Source organism: Onychomys torridus, chromosome 1, assembly GCF_903995425.1.
Source record: "Onychomys torridus chromosome 1, mOncTor1.1, whole genome shotgun sequence".
In the NCBI taxonomy this organism is placed as follows: domain Eukaryota; kingdom Metazoa; phylum Chordata; class Mammalia; order Rodentia; family Cricetidae; genus Onychomys; species Onychomys torridus.
Window position 1 is genome coordinate 114,916,090 of NC_050443.1, and position 12,102 is coordinate 114,928,191.

Genomic DNA, 12,102 nt, shown 5'->3' on the forward strand with positions numbered 1-12,102 from the left:
CCAGCAGCCTGGGTGGGATAGACTTGAACTGAGCTTCCCAGAGTAGGTCCTACTTACAGTTTACTCTGCTCCTTGAAAGCTGTTCTTTAAAATTCTTTTCAGTTCCACACTTTCTCTGCTGCTACTGGTAATCCAACAAGAATATTAGATCATTTAACTGTGTCCCATGAGTCTTCACAGTTCTTCTTGGGGAGTTTTGTTTGCTCTAGGTAGAATTTCTCAGTGCTTAGGTAGGGATGCTCTTGGCTTGTCTGCAGATCCTTTACCTTTCCCTCACATATGCTACTGTCATACATGTCCCATGAAGAGCAATTTGTAAGTTAGGTTATTGACTGTTGGGAGCTACACTTTCTTCTTGGTCATTCTTGTGAGCCTCTATTTCTTTGCTGAGACCTGTGTCTCCCATTTGTTTCAAGAACATTTCCCCTCCCTGCAGCATCTCTATAACATGTCCTTTTCAGATTTTGTCAAGTGAGTCCAGATTCTACATCAACCTCATGTGGCTTATCTTTCCCTAAGCATCAGATATGTTTCTAACCACGAGCATGTACTTAGTAACTCTGGATTATAGCCTGATCATTCTGAATATGAAGAGACTCTGAGCCATGGCACATGCCAGATAAGTAAATAAAATCAAATTTTAAAAAACTTTTCCTCCACAGTCTCACCGGTGCTTCCCGGTTCTCAGGGATCCCTTTTCAGTGCACTAGAAACAGAGCCTGGCCTTCCTTCAAGTTCTGCGGAATACTCCTGGTGCCTGAGCTCAGATCCAGGCTGAGCAGCAGAAAGACAAAGAGAAGGAAAAAGCAAGAGCTTTTACCTACCCTCCCACCTGTTGCCACCAGAAAGGGACACAAGTTCCTGGGACCGCCACACCCCAGCACCAGGGCAGCATTTGGGGGGACAGTGGAAGGACTGGGACTTGGTTATTCCCCTCCTCTTCCGGCAGTTAAGGGGCTGCTTTCTCCCCAGGGCAGGAACTATGGCAAGCCTCGCCTGAGAGAAACTATAATTGCTCATTGTCTTGCTGATGTTTCCCTCCATTGGCTGTCTTCTGATGACATCACAGCCCTCCTAAGCTACAGTCTCCATTCTGCCAGGTTCCAGGAAGGTTTTTGGTAAGAGGGACCAGGTGCAGTGTGCCGCCACCATCTGATCTGGAGCCTGAGCCCATTTCTTCCTTTTGTCTCCGTATCTCAGCTTCCTTCCTCAAAAACTCACTCTGGCTGCTTCTGAAGCTGGGCCACTGTGAGTACAAATGGCTGTGGCCTAGGCCAGTTCAGTAAAGACCCTACTGAGCTACCTGTTGCTGCCAAGGGAACAGTCCCTGGGCAGGACCCTGTTTATGCCACCTGTGTCTCTGCCCTCCTTATAGCATAGGATGAACTCAAGGCTCAGTGCTGAAAGATGGCATCTCCTATGAGAGTCGGGGCTGTATGGTTGAAGACCCCACCCACCCATGCTCTTGGACACATAAGCCAGGTCCCCCAGAGGAAGATGCTCTGGGGTACGGTCTGGGCACATCTTGCAGGCCAGTCCTGTGACCGTTCCATACTCAAGTGGCACATCATAGAGACCTGAGATGTCAAGGCAACACCTTCAATGATTGGTAGAATAGAGGGATTCAAGAAGTGAGGTGGGCAGAGACAAACTGCTGCCTCTGCCACCACATCCCCAATGTGGGGTCTCCCTTGTCAGAAGTAGTGGAGTTTCACCATCTGAGTCCAGGAGAGGAGATGACCTTTCCTTTTCAGGCCAGGCTTCCCACTCCCTTAGCTTAAGTCTAAAACTCCCGTGGCTACCACACAGCAGCACCACTTGGAGAAGCAGCATCCTTCCCACTTTTGATGATCCCAAGTCCAGAGGCATGTCCTTCAGAGAAGGAATCTGAAATCCAGGGCGGTCTCCAGCAGAGCCTTGACTCCAGCTGCATCAGCAGGACAAAGTCCTGGGGCAGAGGAGCATGCTGGACGGAGGAAACGTTCAGAAGAGACAAGAGAGAGGGGCAGGCTTGAAGAACACCACACTGTCGCATGCAGAGCCCACTCCCCACAGCACTGGGGTTGCTGGTTCACTCCCTGTGGAGAGCCACATGGGGGAAGGATGGATTTCAGTGAGTCCCTCTGGACATGACATGGCCAGCCACCAGGATTTATGTGGCACATCCACTGAAGTTGTGGTTTCCACATTTACATTGAACTCATGTGTGCAGATTCCCCTACATTTGAAAGATGGTCCTTAATGCAAAAGTGCCAGCCCCCTCCTTGCACATAAGTGCAGAGCAAATCTTGAGTGTGCCCAGGTCTGGCTAAAGGCCTGTGTCTGTGAGAGCGGCTTCCACTAATTAATGCATTTGCTCCTTACAGAGTGAAGTAGGGGTTTCAGGTACATTTGAAAAATGACGTGCTTGACTATAAAACGCTGCTTTCTTTGAGCCATACTGCCTAGTGTAGCGGTTCTCAATCTGTGGGTCATGACTCATTTGGGGTCAAATGACCCTTTCACGGGGATTGCATATCAGATATTTGCATCATAATTCATAACAGTAGCAAAACTTGAGTTATGAAGTAGCAATGAAAATAATTTTGTGGTTGGGGAGTCACCACAACACAAGGAACTGTATTAAAGGGTCACAGCATTAGGAAGGTTGAGAACCACTGGGCTGTGTTGCCCTATGTGAGTTGTAAACTAGTTAAGAACTGGTTACCAGGCTTGAGGATGCAACTGCATTGGTAGAATGACTGGCTAGGATGCACAAAGTCCTGGGTTCAATCCCCAGTACGTAAAATGGGATATGGTGATGGGCATGCCTGTAATTTTGTACTTAGAAGATAGAAACACAAGGATTGGGAATTCAAGGCCACATACCAAGTTCAAGGCCAGTCTGGGAAAAATGATAAAAACAAAGTTTCCTATGATAGACTGAACAAACTGACCCTGGGGCTGTCAAGGTGGCTCAATGGTTAATAGTACTTGCTGCTTTTCAGGGGACCCAGGTTCAATTCCCAGCACTCACAATAGTTGGCAACTTCAGTTCCAGGGGATCCAGTGGCCCTTTCTGGCTTCCATAGGTGCCAGCCACTCATGTGGTGCATGTACATACATGCAGGTAAACATACATATAAAATAAAAACAAGTATTTAAAAAACTGAACATGTTTGACAAACTATCCTGGTATCTGAATGCATAAACTTGCCTCTCCAGACACTTTTCTGCTTAGGGAGAAAGATGCTCGGTGACCTGACAGTCCTTGGTCAGAGCCTGTAGGTGCCACTGTTTGTCACAGCCATACCAGCTCCAGTTCGGCTCTCCCTTGGTTTAATCCCAGCAGGTTGATTAAAGTGCTAGGCTGTTCCGGAAAACATGAGCCACAGTCCTGTCCCTGGGCCACAGCACAGGCACAGGCCACTAGGTCTGTACCCGCGAGGAAGGCAGGGCAGCTCCTGCTTTGGATGTGTCCTTTGCTCCCTCCAAGGGCAGCTCCTTGAGACCTTTCTCTGAATACCCTCCGCCTGCCTGCCTTCTCCTCCTCTGCCTTCTTCCTTTCCTTTTCTCAGACAACAGTAACAATAAGTATGATTAGCAAGGTGATTTCAAGCCCCTTTCAGAGGACAAGATGGTAAACAGAGCTTGTTTGCCTAAGGAAACCCTCCCAGCACCCAGCCACTCAAACTGCATGTGTTAATGAACCCAGAGCCGTTAATGCGGTTTCTTCAGTTAAATTGATTCATGAATTTTGAAGAGAACATTATCTAATGAATTTTCTTTGAATAGAAAGCAATTAAAAGGACAAATCAGTCTGATTAACCCCAAAGTCACCCTCCTGCCACAAATGCTGTACAGTTTGAAATTATATCATAAAAAAACTAGAGCACATTTGCTGTGTCTGTGCCCTCTACTAATCCATGTAAATTAATGAACAACAAAGTTAATTTCTTTGATGACCCTTTTCTAGTATCACCTGGATTATGCTGATGTTTAATTTGCTTAATGTTATAATAAAGACTAAACAGGTTTTTTTTTTTTTTTCCAGTGAAGTGATTATCATTCCTTTCCGTTAAGAAGTGATTTTTATTATTTAATGTGTATGTAAGGGTGTGTTTCCTTTAAGGACCAAAGCACACTCTGCCAGCTTGGCACCAAATGTGGCCAGCACTGAGGAGGACACTCCCTGATGTCATTCCTGCCCATGGATCCCTCCTCTCTGTTGTTCCCCTCAGGAACTCCTGCTCCCAAGTGTTGGAGCCCCAGGGATGGAGGATGTGGCTTGGCCTCCATGCTCCCTCCCTAGCCTGTGTGTCCCCTCTGGAAGACAATAGGAATCGATTCACACCAGACACCACCTTGTGCCTGGGCGCCCACCCTTCTCAAGGCCCCTTGCAGGGAGTGATTCCAAAACCCAGAGGCATCAAGGGAGAGGAGCTGGCCATGCCTCACCCTAGTCGTTTCTGCTGCAGCACTCAAAATGCATGCTGCTTGATGTGGCTGGTCAGAGAACATAGGGAAAGATGCTTTATTTTCGCAGCACTGCAACCAGGGGCACCCCCCCCCCCCAACCTGGGCATATTGGTGGAGGCATCTGGCATTCAAAAAGGCACTGGGATTAGTCCTGCTCACTGCTGGGTGTGGACAGCTAGAGAAGGGTCCCCTCCCCTCCCTGGAGACATCTTCTTCCTGCATCTCACCTGAAGTTGGAAATGAACCAGCAGTTCAAAGGGCTTCCATGTAGGTGGGCCAGCAGGGGTTCCTGTGCTTGCTAATTGAACTGTGTGCAAATGCTTGCCTGCCTGTTCACGGAAAGAGCATCACACACAGCTCCACACGGAACGTGAGGAAGGCGGACGGAAATTAAAGATGTGGGAAGCCTTCCGAGGCCCACCTGCTTTGTGCCTGATTCACTCTCGGTTCTCCTTGCCTGCGCCACGGTGACAGGGTGCCGTGTGGAAGCCTGTGTATTAATTGAGTATAACACCTCTATTTGTGTCGTTGCATTTTCTGCTGGGGGACTGGCAGCTATTTATATCTGAGCTGCCGGAGCCGTTTGTCCAAATCACGTCATTCTGTTTTCTTTCTTCCAGATTCATTCACCAGACAGGTGTTATGGAAGCTGCTGAAGGTTGTGAAATTCGGAGAAATGGTTTCTTACCAGCAATTAGCAGCCCTGGCAGGCAACCCCAAAGCGGCTAGAGCAGTAGGAGGAGCGATGAGAAGCAATCCAGTAAGTTCCGCAGATGGGCAGCAGGCTGGATACCCGCCCTTGCTGGGTCTCGAACCACTATGGGAGCCAAGTGTCGTTTGAATAAAATTTATTTCAGAGGCCAACTATGTGGCTGGGTGGGGGGCAGCTCCTGAGAGAGGGACCCTTGTGTCCCACCCATATGAGCCCTTTGTCATAGCAGCCCCTACCAGAGAGGAAGAAGCCTGGGGAGGGACAAGCAGACAAGAAGGCAGCGTGTTTATTCATTCACTCCCCGCTGGATAGTCCCCATCCTGGGTGCCCATTGAGTGGCAACACTCTTTCCATACACTGGAAAGACAACTGTACATCAGAAGACAAGAGGCCTGCCCACGTGTCACCAGCCTCCTGAGGTTTTGGTGAACTAGTACAACCCCATCTCCCTGGGTCTCTGGGGTATGATGAGCCTAGAAGATATGACACCTTGCATCATAGATGTCTACTGTCCTTAGGTGTCAGCTCCCCAAGGAATGGTCCTTCCCCCAGAACTCATCAACATTTATTTATGTCCTTCCTGCAAATCTGTCAGAGTTTATTGAGCACCAGGTTCCCAGCCCACAAGAAGGTCATGCTTTTAGAGACATAGTCCCACATTGCAGTAGGTGTTTTTGGCTCCCCCAGAACACCCAAGGGCCAGACCAAGGCCCTGTATGCCTGTGGGCATGCTACCCACACAATCTTCAGGGGAAACCCACACTCCTGCCAGGCTCCCTGAATGTCCCGAGCAGCTTCCCCTGTGCCGGTATAGATATGCTGGCATGTTGATAAAGTGTGCAGGTCTCCAACATGACAGAAAAATGCCACCTGATCAGAAGTGTTCCCTGTCTGGAAGGGACAGTGATGAATCTGAGGGTCTGAGCCGCCTTTGATGGGTGGTAGTGGTTGTTTGAGAAGGGGTTTCTCTGTGCAGCCTTGGCAGTCCTGGAACTCACCATGTAGATCAAGCTGGCCTCAAACTCACAGAGATCCTCCTGCCTCTGCCATACTCACTTTTTGGATGAGTCCCCATTAAGCACCACTGGAAACTGTTATGAGAAGGGGATGCTGAGACTTGAGGGAGAAGAGGCCTGGACAGTGACAGGCTCTGCCTGCTGCCATGTTGGTAGATGTCCCTCAGCACCACTGACAACAGGGCCCAAGGTGGGGCCAGCTGTGTGTGTTCCCTTTACCCCAAAGATGCCAATCTGGAATAAGCTCATGAAGAACAGCTAAGCAGTGCCATTTGTGAATTGGAGAGGAGGAGCAGAAAGGATGTAGAAGGCAGTCCAGCCACTGGAGACTTCATTTTGTATCATCCCTTTGGTAGCTGGCAGTAACCTGGGCCTCATGCCATCTGGTCTCACAACTGGCCATTGTTGGGTTATCCACCTCAAGAATAGAAGATAGGTTTTGCAGAGTGGGAGCCTCCTCTATCCTGGGACTCAACTTTTTCCAAGTTCCCCAAGTGGGACTCCCTGGCCTTGCCAAGAAACTGGGCAGCCTCAGCAAGGTGCCACATTACCGTGAATAAGAGATGCCCGGCCCTGAAGAGTCTTCACAGACACACACACACACACACACACACACACACACACACACACACACACCTCCCTTCTGCCACATCCTCAGACACAATTTGCTAAATGTAGTTCAGAGGCGATCAATACAAGCTCAGGGAGTTTCCCACCTTTTTTCTAAACAAACACATTCCTGAGGAGTTAGTTTATTCGCAGATTGCCATGAGCACCGATGACCCCCGAGTCCTGTTCTGCCATTCACCCAGATGGCTGTTGATAAAGATTTAGCATCATGTTCTGAGTGTCAGGGTTGTCGGTGGAGCTGAACCATTTGACCAGAAGAAAAAAACGCACCGGGAGCTATTGATTACAACTTCTCGGTGTCACTTGTTCACCAGGATTTAGGTATTGATGAGGCTGCGAGTGAAAACAAGCTTTCTCCCTTGTGGCCTCTGCCCAGAAGAACAAAGGCAAAGTTGGAAAAAATACTCAGCCAGTTCCAGAATCAGAGGGATTCCATTATCGATTGCAAGGCCCCTTCATGTTATTTTTGTTGGAGACAGATCTATGGGTTTGGAAGTTTTATAGCAGTTGAGAAAGGGCTTGTGTGAGTGATGGATCCGGGTATTGGACAAATTAGATTTCACAGCATGAAGATTTCAATGAAGCTGTAATACCATGGGCTCTTTGAGTATCGATAGTAGTCACATTGCATGCAGCAGGGGCCGTCAAGAAGAGGACAGCGATGATACGGGTCCTTCTGATATGGCCATGGAGCCCCAGTAAATCTTACTGGAGCCCCAGTAAATACCTACTGCTGGCTTGACATGAAGCAGGGTCCTTTTCTAAAGGTGACCTGTGTGAGTAAGTCACCAGTCCACAGTGCACTCTGTGCCAACAGCCCCTCAACTCTGCGTGGATCCATAGAAAGAAGCAGAGAGAGGTGTGCATGGCACTCACTTTTGTAATCCCATAATCCCTTGAGAGGGAAGAAAACTAGTCGAAGCTGAGAGGACAGATCTGATATCAAGTAAAATAGTGGAATATGCATCTAAATGTCAGCAAGGCCAGATTGAGTGGCATGCCTGCATCACCAAAGCTAAGGCTTGGCATCATCTCACAGTCTTCTGACTCTGTCACTATCATGTTTGATTTTTTTATATATATAGATCAGTCACAGTAATGTTCCATTCTCAACATCTTCCATGGCTCCTTTCAAGGTCAAGGTCAGATGCTCTCATCCACATACACCTGGAATTCCACTTCTCACCCCATGCTGCTCCTGTGTGCATGGTCAGCTCTCTCCTCCCTGATTGTCATGCCAGTAGTCCTTAGAACTACTCATAGACTACATCTGTACATGTCATCATGGTAGCCATGGGAGTCAATGCAGGATAAGGTCTGTGAGGTGTTGGAAAGTGTGTCCCCCATTTCCTAAGCTTTGTTGTAAAACGGCAGTGGTCCACATGTCCAGAGTCCCACCACCCTGTCAGTCACTCCTCAAGAAAGGCACTGTGCACAGAGCCATCAGGATGACAGGTAGATCCAGACTCCTGCTGGCTAGAACCTCTGCTTTGCCTCTTATTAGCCAGGTGAACTTAACATGAGTTTGGCACCCTTGACCTGGGGTGTTAGAGGGCTTCTGGGGCCCTTAAGGAAGCCTCGCATTAGGCATGAAAAGCACCATATCAGAGGTGAGGGCGAGAATGACCCATGTGTGTACACCCCATCAAGAAGCACACACAACTCTGCAGGTGAAGCATGTGGCTGAGGGCATGGTGGTGACCACAGGGCTGTCCATATGGTGACTCTATGTAATAAGGAAACAGCACTGGAGTACACAGGTTCTGAGATACAGAGCTCAGTATTTCAGATGCCTATTCTGGGCAGCTTCCTCTAGACTGTCAGCTGGCCAGAAGCTGGCCACTGTATCCCATTCGCTTACCATGGTAGATAGAAAAGGAAAGGGTGTGCCAGGGATAGAGATTGATGGGCCACAGGGAAAGGAAGGAAGAAGAGGGATGAAATATGGGTGGTACCCAGCAGCATGTCAGTAGTCCTCCCACTGGAGCCCTGCAGGAATGGCTGGGTCTCACCCCAACAGAACACCCAGAGCAAAGCCTGTGCATGTACCTGAGATAACCTCAGACTTGCACAACTGCTGTATACATTTTCCTGTGTCAGGGCAGCTCAGAACCTTCCAGAAAGAGCCCTGAACCTCCAGAGCTAACTGAAGCAGATGCCCAGAATTCAGGCTGTGTTCAGAAACAGTGGCCATCTCCCAACAGCAACCACTGTAAGTGTGTCACTACATGTGTTCCCTAGGCCCTGGTCATAGTAAGCTCTGTGGACTGCTGGGGCCATGGTGGCTGTGTGAACCCTCCTTTATCCCTCTGGTTAAAGCTCTCTTGGGAACTACTTGTTAGGATTCCAATGCAAGAATAGCCATTGAATCCACAGCATTCTCTGCAGCTGGCACATAAGGCATGCCCCTTGACAGGGCAGGTGTGTAGCCATCCTAGGCAGGCTGAGTGGAGTCATACTGTTTACATGGTTGCCCAGGGAGAGAAGTTGGTCAGGGTGGGGGTGGGGGGGTCCACATTTGACTCCAGCCACTGTGCATTTCACAGGTGATGTCCATCTTTTTCTACCTGTGCTCTGAAAGTGAGGTATAAAAGTATGGGGACACCAATATATTTCTTTATTGGAAAGAAAGCAAGATTGGGTGAGATGGCACAGCCTTGACATCTTTCTATTGATCCCATCACCAGCCCTGCCATCTCTGACCACACATTGACCTCAGATGGAATCCATAGTACAGGCAAACCTTCTGCAGATACACTGGCTGTTCTCAGCCCTTCCCTCTCTGCAGACACACTGGCTGTTCTCATCCCTTCCTCCTCTACAAAATAGAGGCAGATGAGGCCAGAAGTGTCTGTATTCACAAAGCAGAGGACGAGCCTCAATAGCTGTCCAGCCTGCACAGATGATGGACCATGAAGCCTCAGTCCACATAGCCCAGCCACCTCATTAGTGACCTAGGCAGACATTTGTCAGTCCCCTGTGGACCACTGCTGAAGTAAACATACTCCCTCTGCTGAGATGGGCGTTCCCCTGTCCTAGTGACTAGAGATCAAAGAATGCAGCCAGGACAAAGTTATAGCCTTGAGAACAAAAGTTGAGAATCAGAGCCCCTTTGATATGAGCATTGCCCTAGAGCCAAGCCCCCATGAGCACCTGGCATCCAGATCGTTTGGAACCCAGTGAAGATGTCTACAGGTTTGCATGGTACCAGGCATGGGAAATGATGAGCCAGTTATTAGTAGTGGGCTCATGAGATTACAGGCCCCTATTTTTTAGCTTGTCAGAGTCAATAGGAAGAAACACCTGTGTTTGATAACTCACTGGAAGCGTTCCCCAATTCTTTGATTGGTGTGACATTTTGCAATAACAGGTGACTGGACAAATGGCTCAGAACACACAGAACACACCACAGCCAAAGCATACACATGTCTGGACACCATTATCCTCGGCACCCCCGACAGTCATCTCCTCCTTATAACCTTGTTTCCACTAAGAAGGGGCCTCCTTAGAGCAAACCTATCATTTTAGTGTAGAAGACCATCAATGCTTAGTTTTACTCACACCATTAAGGACTGGAGAGTAGCCTGGGTACCTCAGACCATCCGAGTTGGGAGGCCGCAGCAACTCTGATAAGGACTTCCTAGTCTACAGGCCTTGGTGGGATACAGTGACTCACTGATCATACCTGCCACTGGATGTGCTGCCAATGGCAGTGTATCCAGGGGAAGACATAGATGGCAGAGCCAGTTTTGTAGAACTTAGAAATGCAGTTTTAATTTGAGTAGGTGCTCATGATAAATCACTCCTCAGATGCAATCTGGTGTCGTCCTCCTATGTAGTGGGTAGCTGTTCCAGCTTTGACCTGGAAGTATTACCCCCATTGAGGTTTCGGTAACTGTCACGCCTATAAGGCAGAGCCCAGAGAGAACCCTGAAGACCCGCCATCCAAATGGGCTGGCTCTCTTGGTTCCTGGATCCTGGATGCTGGATGCTGGAGGTAAACTGAGCAGAGTTCTCCAGAGAACACCGCTGGACTGCACTTCACCTTTCCCAGACCCTGTAACCTACCCCTTCACTTGTAAGTTACCCCACAAAATAAACCTCCCTTTAACTATGTGGAGTTGCCTTAATAATTCTACCAATACTCCTAAACCTTGATATGAAGACTCCCATACCCCACACATACCTCAGAGCAGGTGTTCCTCCTCCATCCCCCCAAGGATACCCTCAAGGCCTCTGTAGGGTGCAAAGTAAGGGTACCGAAGGAACCAGCATGACTACCATGCCAGTTGCCTGCTAACTGGCGATCTACCTGGTGGTGCCGGACAGTCACAATAGGACTTTGTCAGTAGCACAGAACCCTCAACCTAAAGCCAGACTGATAGTGACATTCCTGTTTTTCAGGTCCCCATCCTCATCCCCTGCCACAGGGTGATTTGCAGTGACGGCACCATTGGCAATTACTCTGGAGGAGGGCAGACTGTGAAGGAGTGGCTTCTGGCTCATGAGGGCATCCCAACTCGACAGCCACTCTGCAAAGGCTTGGGTCTGACTGATACCTGGCTCAAGCCATCCCGTGGCTCCACCAGCTCCAAGCCATCTGGCCGGAATTGAGTAACCGTTTGAGTGACACATAGATGTAACACGGTGTCGGGAGCGGATGTGTGGCGGTACCACTATATTAAAAGAGCTAGATGTGTCCTGGGGGACTCTGTGTGGCTGCCCTTTCTTGTTTCTGCATTTTACAGCAGAATGAGTTCAGACGACCCACCTTTGTGTATGTCGTCAGTTCCCTTCTCTGACATGGTTATTGTTCTATTTTTAATGCCTATTAAAATGGGGGTGAGAGTGAGAAAGGCCTTGTGAGCCTTTGGGCCCCTTGGCATGAAGGGAGAGGCAGCTGACACCTGCAGGCAACAGCCAGCCACCCCAGACTATCCACACTGCACAGCTGACCCCACCCTAGCAGGACCCCCAACTCATCCTTCAAGCCATTTATCCTGTGGAGATGGCAGCCCCCATTCAGTTCCTAACGCTCCACCCTCATTGGCTGGAGGAAGGATGGGCTAGGAAGTAAATACCTTGTCAAGAGTGTGTGTTGTTTCTATACCTGCCAGGAAAAGTATATTGCATCCACTGTGGCACTGTTGTCTACAATGATTAGATGCAGGGGGTGGGGGGGGGGGGGTGCCATCTTCCAGAAATGATTTGGAATGCTGAATAGCACATGGGACATGAATTTAGCTGGGCTGGTGCCCGTCTAGGCATTCAATTCACCTCCAAATT

General features: G+C 49.0%; 1 protein-coding gene across 2 annotated transcripts in view; it reads left to right on the plus strand.

Annotated features, from left to right (window-relative positions):
• Positions 1–11,523, plus strand: part of Mgmt (O-6-methylguanine-DNA methyltransferase) — a 248,898-nt gene extending 237,375 nt beyond the window's left edge. For both annotated transcript variants that reach the window (XM_036204159.1, XM_036204151.1), the window contains exons 4-5: positions 5,079–5,218; positions 11,221–11,523. In XM_036204159.1, coding sequence (XP_036060052.1) covers positions 5,079–5,218; positions 11,221–11,430 — 350 coding nt within the window. In that variant the 3' untranslated portion in view covers positions 11,431–11,523. The remainder of the gene's footprint in view (positions 1–5,078; positions 5,219–11,220) is intronic.
• The last annotated feature ends 579 nt before the right edge of the window (positions 11,524–12,102 follow it).